At 25.2% G+C, this 18,946-nt stretch overlaps 1 protein-coding gene across 1 annotated transcript; it reads right to left on the reverse strand.

Moving 5' to 3' along the window:
* Positions 1 to 7,378: 7,378 nt before the first annotated feature.
* Positions 7,379 to 18,710, reverse strand: LOC119672958 (whirlin-like). Its single transcript, XM_038084144.1, has 5 exons — positions 18,638 to 18,710; positions 13,451 to 13,537; positions 7,927 to 8,121; positions 7,767 to 7,859; positions 7,379 to 7,686 (listed from the first exon to the last, which is right to left on the reverse strand). Exons 2-5 carry the CDS (start codon positions 13,502 to 13,504, stop codon positions 7,558 to 7,560), a joined length of 471 nt encoding a protein of 156 aa, XP_037940072.1. The 5' UTR covers positions 13,505 to 13,537; positions 18,638 to 18,710; the 3' UTR covers positions 7,379 to 7,557.
* Positions 18,711 to 18,946: the final 236 nt, after the last annotated feature.

Consider the following 18,946-nt stretch of genomic DNA (forward strand, 5'->3'; position numbering starts at 1 on the left):
TTTTTCATATGAGTACTTATGTTATAATTAATTTTTTTTATTCACTATTTAAACTTAGCGATTGCAATGCTGTTGTACGTTGGTACTATTTATAACTATTTTTGGTTTAGTTCTTGCAATTTTTATTGCAATAATTTTTAATATTTTATATATATGTGTGTATATTTAGTTCTATTTTTTCTATATATATATATATTGCCAAGATCTCTACAGATAAGTTGTCATTATTCAAGACATATTTTTGCTTCAGAGTTCTGTATATATATTTATGTATATGAAATTATTACATTTTACATGTTTCTTATATTGATGTGCGATGATTTTATGTTATAAATTTTTGTTTATATTTATATAATTATTTTTTTTCTATATTTATAATTCGAATTATTGTTTTATTATTTAAATTTTATTTATTACACTTTTATTTTTTTTTATTATAAATTTTTATATTATTTTTTGAGTTTTTCTTTAATTTTGTTATTTATTAACTATTATTTTTTGATATTTTTCATTACATATAATTTTTATTTGAATTGTTTAGCCTAGTTTTAGTTCACTAACTTTATTTAACATATTTACGATTTTGTTTGAAATTAATTATTAGCTAAATGTTCATAACTAATTTTAACAATAAGCATTAGTCAATAGTCAACAAATTTTTTGAGTATCTTTGGTTATTTTTGTTTGTTATTTTTAATAGTATTTATGAAATTTAGAATTCAATATATGATAAAAAAGAGTTTTATATACATATATGGCATAAAATTTATAAAAAAGTTAATTGATATTTTTAATATTAACAAAGTTAATTAAATATTGAGTTTAGAGTAGATTTTTTTTAACTTATTTTCATTACGAACGCATAGGGATTATCTTACAGTACTAAATTGGTTAACAAAAGCGGACACAACACTCTGCAAATACATATGTATAAAGTAAAATGGCTATAACTTGAAATGGCAATATAAATGAAAATAAATAAAATTATCATAAAATCCGAAATATAATTTAATTGAATAATTATATAATAATAATAAAAATAATAAAAATAATATATAATAAAATAATAAAAATAATAAAAATTAATTTTCAAAATAAAAAAGCATAAAGTAAGTTTTAAGTTAATTTAACTCCCATTGTTACATTTACAATAGTATTTTTTACGATGTTAAGTACCGAACTCGGTAATCGAGAGCAAAGTAGCAACAACAAAACACATTTCGAGTACTTATTGTATATTGTTGTTGTAATTTTATAATTTTATCAATTATTGGGATTGCGAGAAACCCTAATATCAAGAAGCGCACTTTCATATATGTATGTTGTTAAATAAGTTTAACATTCATGAAGCATAATTCTCGTAACAACATTCATGTCGATAGCAGAACAGTTTTAAATGCATATCTACAAGTTTTTCTTTTATTAGATACTTTTTTGCTAGTAGAATGGCATTCAAATATATGATATCTTATTTGTCAACTAGTGCGATATGTTTATTAAATCATATTTGGCAAAACATTACACAAAGACTTACACCCAAACATTGTTTATTAAATAGTACTTGATAAAATATCAGACAAAGAGTTTCGTGTCTTTGTACATAGTTCTTTGCATATGGTTTAGTACTTACATATATATGGTTCAAAACAAATCTTAATTAAGGGTTTTTTAAAATACTGTGATGCTGCTTCAATAGTTTTGTAAAAAAATATTGTTACTTTTTAAGTAAGAATGACCCAGGCAATTTATCAGCTACCCATGCATCTCGCATTGATAGCAATCTATCTTTTCAACTATCGATATTAGTGCTTTTAAATGAACTGGTGACATGGTTGGGTCTGATATGTTTAGATATGAAGACAATTAAAGTCTTACTACTAAAATCGCCCGGAACAGAGTCATGAAAAACTATTTTTGCACCATGTGTGGGTAAACATAATCTAGACAGCTTTTAACATCAATGAGACTATGGTACAGGTTATAACATATTATCAAAAAAGTCAACAATTTATCCAAGCAAATATTCGATGAGTATATTGTTCACTTTTATTTTAGCTAAGGCTTGACTTCATTCAACATGTTATTAATTGCCAGCATAACTTTACTCCAGAAAATTGTGGTGATTGTGGACAAATCAACAATCATCGTAGTACCAAACACTGAATATTCTATTTGAGAGTTGCAGCATTATATATTTGAAAAATGTACGAAAAATTAGTGCTACAGGTGTTTTCGCCAATAACAGAAAGACATTACTGAGGAATAAAAAAAGGAATGGGTTAGGTTAAGTTATACCGGCGATCCCTAGGGGACCCACTTAGGCCTATTGACCCATCTTATTACCGTATATAGAGGAAAACTCAAGTTTTAAAATCATCTAGAACCTTTGGCAAAGCTCAAAATGTTTAGTGGCAGGACTTGTAATTAATTAAGATCCTCGAGAAACGGGGCTCCTAAAGTATTGAGTCAATTCTGTGCATGAGCTGGGCAAAGACAGAGCAGATGAGAGGCACTCTCATCGTATTCCCCACAGCTGCGACAGATATGATTGAAAGGAAGATTCAATCTCCCGTAAGTAAATATACTATAAGACTGTTAAATTTAAGTATCATCTCAATGAGAATATTGAATTTCCTTTTCGTAGAGTGTGCATACTGATGCATGTATATCGTTAAGTCTTTCCATCTTTCATAAAAAAAGGATAAAGATTCTATTAAATAAGTGTGAAAAATTAAATAAAAAGCAAAAAACTGTATCAAGTTAGCCAGTGAATTCCTTATACATATGTGATACTTGCAGATATAAATAAATAAAAAAATAATATGTTTAAAATTCCGTCAGAACACAAATAACAGCATAATTATTTTTTTATCAAAAGTCTATTTTTTATATCACACATTCAACAAAGTTTCTACTACGATAAATAATAATTAAAAATAATTATAATTTAAATTAATTCGAAACGAACTAGAATTTTGTACGCCATTTCCGATTTTCTATTTCTTAGCAAAAACATAACCGCAAACAAAGCAATAAAATTTAATATTTCTGAAAGTGTATAATCACACCTCATCGTGTGTGTTCCCTTTCCTTTTCGTTCATTGTAAAAAGCGTTTCTTGTGTGAAGCATATTTTTTTTAGTGTATTTTCGTAACATGTGAGCGTAATTGAGTGAAATCGCGCCCTGTCGGCCATTTTAACGTTAAGCTTTGCTTTAATGCCAATCAACCTCGATTTTGTTTCCAAATAATTTCTTAGAGAATTTAAATTTTTTTTAGATAAATTTTGATTTAAAATTTATTCATTAATTTTCGTGTGTGTTTATAACCTCGTTTACCATTTGTGATATTCGTGTATTAGTTTTTTTAATGTATATATAATGTATTTATAATATAATTTATAAATTGCAAATACGACATTTAAGTGCGGTGCTGCGTAAAATTATTTTATATTGTTTTTATTATATTATTTTATAACATTTTATGTGTTCAATGATTGAAATGTTATGTGTGCGTGCTAAACTATTTTTGCAATTGTTTATATATTTTTTCAAATATTTGCATTATTTCACTATTATAAATTATTAAATGCACATATCTTCATATGTATATATATACATATATTTATGTATACATGTACATGTACCTATACATATACATATGTGTATGTAGTTGTGCTGGGGATTTTGGGTTCTTTATTTGGTATATATCAGGTGGGTTTTATTATATTATGTTTTTTCTGGTTAAGTAATAAATTTTCTAATTGATTATTTACTGTATTCAGATTATTAATATTTTCATTTTCATTTAATTTTTGTTTTAACTCACTAATTATTTTAAGTTCTTATACATAAACAAAAGTTATTAGCTTCCGTTTTCTTTTTACTTTTTTAACAGTATCCTGTTTAAGGATTAAGCTCTTTTGTTATTTCTGTATTAATTCATATAATTTTAACTATTTTTTAAAGTTTTAAGTAAAGAAAGAAATTATATATAAATTAAGTTCTAAGTCTACAGTTACGAATAGTTTAATAATTTTTTTGTTTATTTTTTTAGTTATTTTTTTCTATACTAGTTTTAGGTATATAATAATAGAAGTCCTTAGTAGGAGATAGGGGAACCAGGGAAGGGTAGGAAGTTAAATAATTGTTGTGGTTCTGTTTTTTATGTGTTCGCTTTACGCGGAGATACTCCGACCTTTTTCTTATGTTGATTTTTGTTTTATTGGCAGTGTTGTTTTGATTAAATCTTACGAGAATTTTGTTTGAATCAAAATGAAAATATATTTTACATTGACTTATTTTTATTTGAAAATCTCTTTTTTTTTTTTTATTTTACATATTTTGAATACTTATATATTGAGTTAGTAACTTGTTTTAATACTTTCATTTCTGATTAAAATAAAAGATTTTAAGTTTACATTTATAAATATATTTTGTTATTTATAACTGAGCAACTATTATTTTAGTATTGAGCCTATTTCGACAGTTATTATCTTCAATAAATTTATCAAAATGATAACATTTTGGTTATAATTTAAATGAGTTAAATAAAATGATTCAATTTAAATTTAAAAATGATTTATTTGGAAAAAATATAATAATTTGTTTATTGACAAAAATAATATACATATATGAACTTATTAAAAAAAAAAACAAGCATATTATTTATCTTATTAAATCAGTTTTAATGGATATTGTAAATTATGTGTGTATCTATGTGTGTATATTATTAAATTTTAGTTTATTTATAATATAATCATGGAACAAAATTAATATATTTTTGAATGAGTTAATTGATCAATAATAATATAATAAAAATATAATAATAAATAATATTTCAGTATATACGTTATAATAATTATATAATATATATATATATATATATACATATATCTACAAGCTTTTTAAATTAGTTTAAAAAAAATGTTCTATTTGCACCGATATTCCGACTATAGTCTGTAGTCATTTTCTTTTTTTTGAATAAAAATATTTTTCGAAACTAATTTAAAAAATTGTTTATTATTTAATATTGACCAATTATCCCGTTCAAAAATATATAAATGAAATTTGGTCATTAACATAAGAAATTGTATAATAAAATTTAAATTCCTCTAAAATAAAATATATATATCTAAAATCAAATTTATACTTTTATTAAAAATAAGATAAATAAATCTTTGAAAAGACCTTTAAAAGCAACAAAAATAGTTATTTTTCTAGGATCTAACCAAAAAAAAATTTTAAAAAAAATATTAGCTATATTAATTAATCTAAAACAATTTTAATGAAGATCTGCTGGTACGTATACCAAGACAAAATAATTACATGGTTATTAGACACCTTCACTATAAGTAAAATTTTAACTAAATTTGATTATTTGAGTGAAATAATATGTATTCCAAGTCTGCCTAATTTAGTATCTTTGCTTTAATTTTAATCAATATTATCCAGGAGCTAAACACAAATGGGATTTATGTAGCTTTTTTATTTTACAGAGTCATTTTAACATTGAATATCTATCCACTAAAGACTTTTTATTGAGCCAAAGTCTATTGTTGAAGGGAACTATTTCGCCTCCCTACCAAGAGTGTTCAACTAAATTCTATTACTTTAAAAATTCTTAAGTAAAATCTTGCTTGAATTAATTGGCGAATCTAATGCTAACGTTGAACATTGGAATAAAAGTATTATGTTCCTAATATAAAATATATAGAAAGTTTTAAGCTTTTGTTCTTAAATTAAATCAGGAATAGTAAGCGTAGTCAATGGAATCATGAAAAAGAATTTTTAAAAATTACAACTTACAAGCTTCAAACTTACAAACCACAAATTTAAAAAGTCTGCGAATCAAAGATCTATTCAAATGATTAATTTGAGAATTAAGTTACTCATACGCCAAGATGGTCCTGTTTAATTTTAATGCTGAATAATATATATTTTTAATTAAGAATGAAAAACACAAAAAGTGTTACTTGCTTTTCTTTTGCGTCTAACCAATAAATTCATTTATATATTTTCTTGCCTTCGATATATATTAGGTAACTGGATTTAGTATTATCCAAAAAAACATTTTTAACTCGGAAATTTATGAGCTAACCAATGCTAAAGCAATAAAAATAGCTTTAGCTCAAATAGGTCAAAAATAAACACTATGTAAAACTTTTAAATCTACACATATCTATTCACACGTTGTTTTTTTAAAAAAAATTATTTAGTTTATAAGAAATTTTTAATTTTTTAAAGTGTAGTTGTAATCATCGTAAATCTTTTAAAAATAATTATATTTTTTTTTAATATTTTTTATATATATTATTTTGTTTTTTGAAAAACTACGGAGTCTTATGCCATTTAGGTCTAGCATTACCACCATTATCAATCACATTTTTCTACATGGCAGACACCCTTCTGCATGAATATTGATAACCCTCAAAAAATAAACTAACCTTAAGGATAGCATCTAGCATCTAGAGATAGTGGATCCACTTTGTTAAAAATTTGGATACTTCGCCAATGCCAATGGCATAATATAAGGATAAAATATTGTTTAAAATTGAAAAATTATTAAAAACTAAAATAAAGTGTAAAGTAATAATAACATGTCAAATATATATCTGCGCTTCAGAAAAAATAAAATAATACATTTATGTTAAAAGGTTGAGCAGAAGTGGATTGCTTCTGAGGTAGGCCGTTTTTTTTTTTGTAGATTTTCAAATATTATAAAATAGTCAATGTATTTTGAAATAAGCAAGTCGCGAAGCTGAAGCAAGCTATGAGTATCTCAAATTAAGAAAACACCAATCTCAGCGTTAACACAATCAACAATAAAAACTAATAATCTTTCTGGGAAGAAGGATCTAACTAGAAAAGCTAAGCATTGTGAATTTTGAGAGTACAGGCGTGTGAGCAATTTTTTTTTTGTTACTTTTTCTTTTTCATTTTCTTTTCTTTTACTTTAGCACATTTAACTGAAATTTTCGCATTTTGCTTTGCAGATGAATGATGAAGATTTGCTTTCTCTTTCCAAACAAATTCGAATTCGAATTCGATTTCGTTTTTTGTTCCTTAATCTTTGTTCTTCGTTCTTCGTTCTTTGTTCTTTGTTCGAGAATCCATTGTTCTTCTTCAAATGATTACTGGTAAACGGAATTATAATCAGTTTTGGTGTGTCTGTAGTGGTGTTGATCTTGTTGTGTCGTTCGTGTTGGCGTGTGATCACGTGTCATTGTTGTTGCAGATGCTGTACTTCTTGTTACAGTTGCAGTTGTAGTTGTTGTGATTGTTGTTGTTGTTGCTGTTGTAGTAGTAATTGTTGTTGTTGTCGTTGCTGCTGTAATAGCAGCTGTTGTAGTTGTTCTTGTTGTTGTGTTTGTTGTGTGCGTGTGTGTATAGTGTGTCCTTGTATTGTGTTGTGGCAGTGGTGGTGGATTTTTAGCTCTTGTTAACGGAATTGGTGTTGGCATTGGTTTTGGCGATGTCGATAAATCGATCCCCCATTCATAAAGGAACTCCAATTTTTGTCGCTCCAAAGGATCACTAGCCGGCAGGGCAAGCAAATGTTAGGCTTCTAAGAATATCAATGCTGTTGGTTTCGGTTCCAAATTTGATTTTTTTGCTTCGACAACTAAGAAGGTTATTTCAGCCTTTTCACGATTTGCAAAACATTCGGCTATTAGACGAGCAACTTCCTACATTTATAAAGAAATAGAAAAACATATATATATTTAGATTGATTTTATAATTAATTTGTGTTTTGAATTAAGTTAACCTGATGATGTAGACCTTCGACTTTATTGCCGTCTACTTCCAGTATAAGTTGCCCAACTTCTAGTCCGCCCGCTTCAAATGCTGCACCATTTTCCTTTTATCATAAAAATTTTATTTTAAAAATGTAATTATAAGTGAAATGATTTAAGAGTTTTACTTACATGGATATTTATAATCCTCGGAAGCGGATGTTTTGTATTAGCACCACCTTCGATAGCTATACCTAAAATAGGTTTAGTTTTCTTAACAGTAATGTGTAAGTTGCCTCTATGATCAGGTACGACGTTTGGATTGTGTTCATGTGTTTGTTCAGTCGTTGAACCGTTCTGTTGCTCCGCTGATAGTCGTTGCATGGACTGAAATTTATTTAATATTAAACTAAATGCATAAGATAAAAAAAATTTTAAATGTATCTGTTTTTTTGGCGTAGAATATTATTGCTAATACGAAAAGAATCAAGTATAGCTATGTAGGCTATATAAAAGCATTAACACTTAAGCAACAAAATTTATTTTAATAAATCTGTTATTATTATTTAATACATAATAGTGATTATAATAATGTTTTTTATAAATTCTATTCATATTATAATATTTAATCTAAATATTTTTGTTATATATTTTATGTACTTATGTTAACGACTTAAGTTAATTCTTCTTATTTTTGTGTGATGTAATTCTAGCAATTATAAAAAATTGCACTTCAATTCCGATCTCTCGATAATGCCCATTTAATACAGGATTTTAGTAGAGTCTATCTTTTCGAGCAACCTTTTCCACTGAGCTATATGTCAAGATAGCATACTTCTCTAGAAATTTAATTTTAAAGTTGAAGAAGTTTACATTAATTACATTGATAAAACCTACACCTTTCTATTACAAAATTTTTACATTCATCACATAAACGACTACTTAATCGAGCCAATCTTGGATATAAAAGAATAGTATTCTATTTTTCTTTTTTAAGTCGAAATTTACCTAATATGAATATTAATTTTGATATCACACAGTTATTTATTAATTTTGCAATCGAAAATCTAAACATATCAGTAAGGGTAATTGTGAGCAAGAATCTTTTCATTTTCAATTTTATATCATCAAATAAAAGGCTTCCTTCTGAGATTTATAAATATATATTTGTATAAATTAATATTATACATTTTTATATATATTTAAATAATATGATTTAATATATATGTATAATTACTTATATTATTTGGAAAGACCATGTAATGAAAAGATAATTAAAAAAGTTTTTAAATTTAGTTACATGGAACTATAAGTTATTATAAATATAAATCAACTACATGAATATTGATATTATCATAATTTTTTATATTAATTCTAGAAACAAAAACTCTACATATGACTGTTTAAATTCTACTTCAAGATCTTTAATCATCATTGAACTATTCAAATTAGCATTTTTCAAGTCAGAACATCAAATAATTCCCTTAAAATTTTTTTAAAATGGTAAGTGGATGGGTTAGAAACCATCGAATTTAAATTTAGTTCTTCAATGGATAGATACGAGTAAACCTCTAATATTTGTAACAAATTTTTATAATCCTAACGCAATGTGTTTTATTCATGATTATTATTATTATTCATAATTATTACCACTAATTCAATATAAGATATATAAGGCAGTGGAACTCTTGGATCACTGTAATAACCTCACATTGCCGGTAATTAATTATTTATAATTAGAGTTCTAAGAAATAGTTTGCAATATATCTAAAGAACTGCCAGAAACTTTAAAAGTTATAATACTTTGTTATTTTTAACTAATTTCTGACTTGTTGATTATTTCTACCAGAATCCTTCGGAAGGAGGTTAACTAAATAAATAAATAACAACTAAATAAAAACTTATCTTTGGTAAAATTTAGTGGGCAGCTTAGATAGCGAGTAAGAAAAAAAATACACTGCTATATAGGGCCTACAAAAATTTTTAAGAGAAAGTCAAATGTTTAGTCTAAAATTTTCTAAATACTCTTTAAAGAAATAGAAAAATTCGACCACTTTTAGTTTGCAATTTCATAGTATTTTACGCGACAGCTTAAATTTATTGTAAAGAAACCTCTAATAAGAATATTAATCTTATAATAAAAAAAAAATGATAATCTTTTAAAATCCAAAACAGACGTGATTTTTAAAACTTAGAAAGATATTAAATCGTAATAGATATGTATACCCGGATTTTGTAAATAAAACACAAATTTAAATTTTATTCCAAATTTATTTTATCTCCTTCAAAATATGCTCCTTCTGAAGCGATACACATATGCCAACGCTTAACCCAATCTTCCATACATTTTTCGTAGGCCCGTGCAGGTAAGGCTTTTAGTTCCTTCAGCGAATTCTCATTTACCGATTCAATCGACTCAAAACGCTTACCACGAAGGGGCAATTTGAGTTTCGGGAACAGGAAAAAGTCGCACGGCGCCAGATCTGGCGAATATGGTGTCTTAGCGATGACAGTAGTGCCGTAGTTGGTCAAAAAATCGCGTACAACAAGAATTTTCCATAGAAAAAATCGCTAAATGCACTTGATGTAGTCTCACATTAACTGCTGCTGTAAACAAACTAATTGACAGATGGCGCACAAATTTGTACCATACGTCAAGAAAGGCTGTACTAACATAACAAAACTTTTTGAAAAAGGTCTATTACGTAAGGAGTAGTTAACAAACAACAAAATCCGGATACTTTTTGAGCAGATGGTATAGTTTTGATATTCAGATGTCTGAGTTGGTGAATCAGCACCTTTACTCTATTTTATCTGTGGACAATTTTAAGTCACACTAAATACGGGGCTTTACGGGGCTTTATAATATGATGGATCTGATATCTTTGTATCTGCCTGTGTTTATCAAATTTCGCTGTATTTTTAGGATACTGAGTGTTGGATTATTGTGACTGTCAATTGTATTGAATAGTTTCAGAGCACGATCTTTAATGTATTTTTCAACTGAATCCACTCTCAGATCTCTGTGGATATCAGCTCCTCTTACATACCATGGGGCGTTAACCAGTTTTCTTAAGGCAATATTTTGCCCTCTTTGAAGAATTTTTAAAGTTGAGCTTGGCGCTTGGCAAAACGCTATACTGCCATAGAGTAGTCCTGGTTTGATAATTTGCTTAAATATGCTAACTCTATTCTTTATGTTGAGCTTTTTGCTGCTGATGAGCGGGTGAAGGGAGTGTAATATTCGGGCAGCTTGAGCTCGTTTGGACTTGAAATGTGCTTTCCAGGAGTGCTTGTTATCAAAGGTTATGCCTAGGTATTTGAGAGTATCGGCCCATTCTATTTCTTGTATAGTATGTCCAGTAAAAATATTTTTAGTTAAAATATTTTTTTATTAATTTAAGATTTTGAAGTCAGCCCAAAAATATGTTTTAATTTTTTACTCTAATTTTATACATATTGCCTACATAATGAACATGCATTCTTCGTTCCATTTACTTAGATAATGAAGATTAATAAATTTTTTAACAGATTAGAATACTTCAACACTGGTTGTTTTAAATATTTTCAGCAAATTTTATGACCTAACAACGCTAATCTTTTAACAATGCTTTATGATCTAACAATAGGATAGATTTCATTACCAAGTCTGCAACAGACTGTACGTGATGTAGTATGATTCCATTTCGTTAACCTAGAGCTTTTATTTCAATATTTTATTTTCTTTTGTATGGAGTTTTCATAATACATGTATGCTTGATTCAAAAGTTAAATAAATTATTTTAATCAATTAACCAATTCACAAATTACAAATTTTATGAGACTTATAATATTAGTTTCTGATAGTTCTTTGGGGACCCCAACAAAACCTAATTTTCTTAAAATAAACATTTGTACAATAGATGATGTTAATTCTTCATCTTTTTCTTGGAAGGCCTGTTTATTATATAAAAATTTTTGTTTTAAGAATTATTTAAGTAAAGATATAATAAAATATTAAGAAAAATCTCATAGAAAATATAAATAGAGTAAAAAATATTTAAAATATTAAAAAATTCATATTTAAAAAGAGAATATTGATTTAGGTTTAAACTTTATAAGGAAATATTTTTAACTTCTCTTTCAAAGCATATGAATTATTTTTAATAAAACATAGATATATTATTTATTTTTAAATATTTTTGTGCTTAATAATATACATACTAAGGAAACGAGAAAGCTTACAGTTAGCCCGCTCTGGTGCTTCCCTGAATGTGTCACTAGAGACCATTAAGAAAAGTACCTTCCTCTACTTTCTGCAACTTGTCAATAACAAATGGAAAGCACTTAAGTCATATGCAACTTCCAGGTTAACATAGCCTACTTATAATAAAAATAAATTCTCGGAACTCATCAAAAGAGACCGCGTAAGCACTGTTCTTTCTGGTCATTGGTATATGGGAACCCACGCAGAGAAACTGCGCATTCCTCATCCTTACTGCAGAAATTGTGAAAACCCGCAGGAAAAATAAACCATAATACATTTTCTCTGTAAATGCCGAGCTTCGGGGTTCAGAACATATAGGTTCTTAGGAAGATACTTCTTTGATAGTTTATCATACTGTTTATTGGTGAAGACGAAAGACCTATTAAATTATCTAAATTCGTCGGGATGTCTTTATTTAGTCTTTACTCTTCTATACTAGAGTTATTGCTTGGAATATGGTAGTAAAATAACGAAAAATCGCTCATTTAGGTATATGGAAGTTATCTGATAACCTGTCACTGTAACCAACGAACCAACCAATATGCATATTTGTTTTTTAAATGTATTTGTTTTAAATTTTAAATAATATTCTTAATAATATTTTGAATATTTTTTAAAATATTTAATATAATATAATAATATAATTCAAAACTTTTGTTTTTTAATTTTGCATATTTTGTAATATCATCGTTGTTTTTAATACCTACATATGATATAATCTAGCTTCATTACTTTTCTACAAAGTTAATTACATATTTTTTATGTTAAATGTAAATAAATTTTGATTTATATTTATGACATGCTGAGTGCTAATATATCTTTTTTATTTAATGGAATTCTTGTATATTTGCATTATCCTTGACCCTTTTCGTATTCATTGTCTTGATGGTTATTTTCTATGCTATATTTAAAATATTGCGAAATTTATTTACTTAACAGTTCATATATGTATGTATATTCCAAAAATTACTGCAGGGTGCCACATTATTTATATTTCTCTATTGGCAAATTTACGAAAAACTAAATAAAATTTTAAGTATAAAGTGAATTTTAGGAATAATTTCAGCAGGCAGTAAGTAAACAAAACTTTCTTTTAAACAAATTAAGGAAAATATTTTTATATAAAACAAAATAAAATTGTGAGGAATATTGAAATGATTCTCAAGCGTTGCCAATTCAATGCAAAAATGTTACTAAGATTTTGTTTTTTAAAAGTTTTAATTTAATTAATAAATTTTTTGATGCAGTTTCGTGTACGTTTGATGAACTGATATGAGAATGAAAACCATGAACATGATCCAATAATAAATTGTTTTTTAAACTTTTGTTCAGTATTCATTGAAAATGAATTAAAATATTTTGAAAATTCATTTTTTTTGTGGTTTTTGCTTAGTTTTAAGAAAGTTAAAAATTCTTACGAAAAAAGTAAATATGATTCTGCTTAAGTTCTTGGCATTTTGAAAAACTCACCTGATGTCTTCGTACACCTTTTTCGCCCAGCAAAGTGCCGCCTTCTTCCTTCATGTCGAAACTTCTTGAGAGTTTTGTGGCCAACTCCTATTTTTTATTTTGGTTTTCATTTTTTATTGGTTTTTAGTTTTTGTAGTTTTTGTATTTTTTGGTGAAATTTTTATACAAAATGTTTTTATTTATATTTGAAATATGTGTAGCAGATTTTAATAAAAATATAACAAAAAGGAATTTTGCATAAAAAATGTGTTTTTAAAAAAGTACACAAACATTTATTTGTTTTATTAAAATGTTTGCTATTGTTTTAGCAAATTTTTTATTGCTGTTTCAAAGCATTTTTCAAGTTTAGTTTGAGATTGTGTTTTTGCAACATTTAGATTTTTATGCAACAACAAATATTCGTGCTAAAATTCAAAAAAAATTTGGGATAATTTTTTTTTTTTTTTATTATAGTTATTAGCTTATTTATTTAGTTAACTCGCTTTAGTTAGAATTTTTAATGCAGACAATTTTGTGCCCATTAAACGCTTATTTTTAAAAATTTTGGAACTTTGCTTTTGATATGCAACAAAATGTTTTAAAATCAAATAATTGATGACAGATATGTTTAAATAAGGGATTGAAAATTATTAGAAATATTATTTTTCGCTAATGTTAAAAAATGTTATGGTACAAGTAGAGATAAGTAAATGATATAGATATCCAGAGTAAGACCAAAATTTATTCATAATTTTCATAAAGCTTTTTCTTTTGCACTAAAAGGCTTTCTCTCACATATGCAATTAGTAGAGAAGTGAAAATTTTATTCAATCATTTTTTTTGGGATGCTAACAATTTAAATCAATGAGACAAAGGAACTATATTTCACATTGAAGAACAGAGAATTTTCTTTCAAAAAAGTCCATACTTAAGGATTGGGCAATATTAGACACAAAAATACAGAAAAAATGTTGCCCAAAAACTTTAAACTGGTTTGGATATCTATATAATTTAGTTATCTCTAATATAACATTATTGAGTCACTGTTTTCAAATATTTTTGTTGAATATTATTTATTCTTTCTGTATCAAACTTTACAGTATATCTATGAAATATCTATGAAAACGTATGTTAAAATGATGCATAATTCCAATATTTAATACACCTCCTATATGTAGCTACATATGAAGAAAAGGGAAGTTAGTGACTTACTAATATATCAAAATAAAATTTCTTAACCTTAAAATAATTAATTATATATTTTATTGGATTTGCGCATTAAAAGTATATTTAGACCTTTACTTGTTTTAAGTAAGTCAGCAATGTTTCGCTAACAAGTGTTTACACTTTAACTTTTAGAGATTAGCGAAAAAAACAAAAACAAAATTTGTTTCCTTTTAATATTCGCCACCACATTTTTTAATTATTTCGAGTAAAGGTTTTTAAAGTATATATTAAAAAATGTATAAAACTTTTGTCCATTTCCTCATTGCTGTATTAAATCAATAATAGATTTTAAGTGAAACATATTTTCATTTACTGCTCTACTTATTTTAATTTGAAAATTATTTTAATTCTGAGCTTTATTCTTTCAGTGTTTTTGTTGAAATTTACCCATTATAATTGCCACAATAGAGTATTCTATGCAGCTATCACTAAGCCAATGGACTTGAAAAAATAAGCACCCTCTTAACTTGCACATTTTTTCAAGAATTTTATGTGGATTTCGTATGGCAAATATTGTATTACTAAACCCTACACGCTTAAGGCTCAGTTAGTCGGTAGGTGCCGTAAGAAATTAAACGAACTTAAGCTAAAGCGAAATGCACAACCAACCACACCTATGTATTTCGCTTTGACTTAAATTCATACGGAACGTACTGACTAACTGAATCTTGACATTTTAAATATATCTTCAATTATTTTCTCATATTCCAAAACTAAGAGATTGTTTATTTAATTAATTTTGCTCCTTTAAATAATTAAATCTAAGTAATATAAAATGCAATGAATTCCTTTTCCAAAAAATTTATTTTCTATACTTTTTTAAAATTAATTTGGAATAGTTTGTTATAAATGTTTAGTTGCAAACATTTTTTATTAAAGTTGTTTTAATGAACAAATAAAAAATTACTTGTTGGTTAATTATTAATTAAACATAATTATTTTTTAAATAAATTTTTACTTCTTTCTCAGGTCAGAGTATTATAATCCTGTTGTTTCAGATAAAAAACATCCACACCATATGTTAAAGTATTTAAGACAAACCTTTTAAATCTAGCACTGTATAAGAATTGTCCTATTAAATTATGTGCAATACAATTGCGATGCAGACCTCTACAAGCATTTAGAATGCTGATGAGCATAGTTCAAAGTGCTGAATAACAGCACCAAAGACTCCAAAATACACTAATGTTTTGTGACGCTTAAAAATTTCAGATAAGAACCTTTGTTCAAACATTTATATGAAAACTAACAAATACTGTTTTTCATTTGTTCAGAAAAAAAACAGTTTTATAAAAAAATTATCCTGACCTGATTAACCTGATAATTTTATAGGCTGCCCTAAAGAATAAATATTTAAAAACTTTTAGAGATGGGTATGATTGCAAAAAACTTTAATATCTTTATATTAACTTGACTATTATAATATTTTCAATATTTTATTTCAATTTTTATTTAATTTTTATTGTATTATATAAAAATAATTAAGAAGAAGGTTAGATAGAATTGTAAGTTTCGACTTGAAGTCGTAGTCTTCAGAAAAAGGCAGAGTAGTGAAATTTGCATGTCGCTTATGAAATGTTTTTGATGTGAAGTGACTGATGCATGAGCGTGTAAATGTAAAGTGAAACTATTGTTTGAAGTAAATTAAATTATTGAGAAAGTCATACTACGAGAGGTTAGAGAAGCGCTAAACTAAAAGACGAATAATACATTAGGTTACATATACTATTAACTACAAGTGAATGATTTAAAAATAAATTAAATAAAATATACAAAAATTAATAAAAATAAATAATAAAAAAAATTCTTTTTTAATAAAACTAAATTAATATAATAGTAATTAAAAATATTACAATTAATATGTATTAATAAAAATGGTTTTGCTGTTTAAATTTATTTAATTAATAAATAATAATTTTAATAGTTATTCGTTTTATTTCAAATAAAATTAAAAACGAAAATAAAAAAATTAAAAAAAAAAACACATGTAAAACAGCAAATCAAATTTATATTAAGCGAAAATATATAAAATAAAATAAAATAAAACAATATAAATCAAGACTTAGTAAAGCTGTATAAAATAATGTAGAATTAACGTTTGCAAAGAACAAAAAATATTATAAAAAAATTGGAAAAAAATTAAAACTAAAGTTATTAGTATTAGATTATATTAAAATAATATTTAACAAAAAAAAAACAATACATAAAGCATTATGTAGTAAAATAAAAGAAACTAAACTAAAATAAAATATAAGAACCAGCTGAGGGCCTTAGTTGCCTTTGCTGTTATTAGCTTTATTTGGTATATTGCGTTTGTCAATATAAAAATAAACACATTTAGGTATATCTAATAATATATAATAAAAATTAAAACAAATTAAAGAAAAATAAAGAAAGCACAATAAAATAAAATAATACCAAAATCAAAATTTTATAATTTTTTTGAAATATGTCAAATGTTAAAAAAAAATTAGCACAAAAATTTTATTAATAGTAAAAATAAAATTAGTAATAAAAAATAAATATATCAAACTTAAGAAAAAATTATTTAATTATTTTTTAATTTTCCAATTATAAAAAATTTATATTTTTAATATACAGAAAACACAATAAAATGAAAAATTCCAAAATTAAAAATTATATAATTTAAAAATTTATTTATAATAAAACAAAAATTAGTAATAAAATTTAAAGTAGAAAAAAAATTTATTTAATTGATTTTAAATTTTTCAATGGTGAAAAATTAATATTTTTAATATAAACAAAATACAATTTGAATAAAGTATTAGTGTTGCTGTAAAGCTAGACTTACTTTGTATAGTGACAAAGAAGCTTTATTAAATTTTAGAAGGGTTTTCGAATAACAAAGAAAGAAATAAAGGACAAACACAAAAATTTATTTTTAATTTTATTGAAATTTGGCTGACCATACAACGAAAGAAATAAAGGACAAACACAAAAATTCTAAGCCTGGCACTTGCAGTCCAAACAAATTATATACGGACTATAAACTAATTAAATAAAATTCGATTATTCCCAAAGACCACTGATGAAGAGTACTTGGCAATACTCGAAACAGCGTTGTATGGTCAGCCAAACTTCAATAAAATTAAAAATAAATTTTTGTTTGTCCTTTATTTCTTTCTTTGTTATTCGAAAACCCTTCTAATAAAATACAATAAAATAATACCAAAATTAAAATTTATATATAAATTTGTTTAAAAAAATTTTATATGATAAAAAAAAATTGAACATTTAAAAATTTATTAAAATTCCTTAATAACAAAAAAAAAAAATAAATTAAATTTAAAAAAAAATTTATTTAATAATTTTTAAATTTTCCAATGGTGAAAAATTAATACATATATATGAAATAAAAATATTAGTTGAAAATAAAATTACTCTAAGATAAAAAAACAAAAAATTAATATTTTTTAAAAATAAAATTGGTGGACTCATGCGTTAATGTGCAATTATATTTTCCAATATTTAGTTTTTTTGGTATAATATATATAAAAAAATTCTCTGAATTACATAAAGCAATCAAATATTTAAAACTAAGTAATTTCCAAAAATTTCAATACTTACTCAAACATATTTACGAATTTTTTACAAGTCTTTGAGATTAAAATTTATTGTGCAACATATAAGAAAAAATTCTTAAATTATTCCAACTAAGGTGTATGTGTATGTGTGAATTAAATGTTACTAAATCTTACAAGCAAGCAAACTAATATATTTTTACAAATGAAAAAAAAACAAAATAAAGAAACTATTTTAGAGTTGAAGTGCACAACAAAAACACAATCCTACATTTTACTTCAGTTTTTTCTAAGGTGTTTTAATTTAAATTTTTTCTTTAATATTTATCTTTGAAATTAAATTAAAACTCAAATTAGCAATTACTTGCGTTCAGACAAAAGAAATAATTTGGTTGTTTTTTTTTCGTTTTCAATAACAGAAAAATACAATTGCACTTACAAGAGGTCGTCCCCAATACCATGATTTGACACGTTGTGTTAAACCACCCAAATGTGAACGTAGTCCATCTAAGTATCCTCCCTGAAATGCAAACAAATATAACAAAAGGACCAACCCAAGATGAAATAAAAATAATTTTTTAGGAAAAATAACAAGAAAGAATAGAAAACACGTAATGAAACAATATGAAATATTTACTGTACACTATAATAATAACAATAATAATAAATAATTGTTATACAAAACTAAAAGAAATGGTACTAGAAAGAAACAGTTACTTATATATAACACTAATGCTCCTTGATAATA

The sequence above is a fragment of the Teleopsis dalmanni genome, chromosome 1, assembly GCF_002237135.1.
Source record: "Teleopsis dalmanni isolate 2A chromosome 1, ASM223713v2, whole genome shotgun sequence".
NCBI classification, from domain to species: domain Eukaryota; kingdom Metazoa; phylum Arthropoda; class Insecta; order Diptera; family Diopsidae; genus Teleopsis; species Teleopsis dalmanni.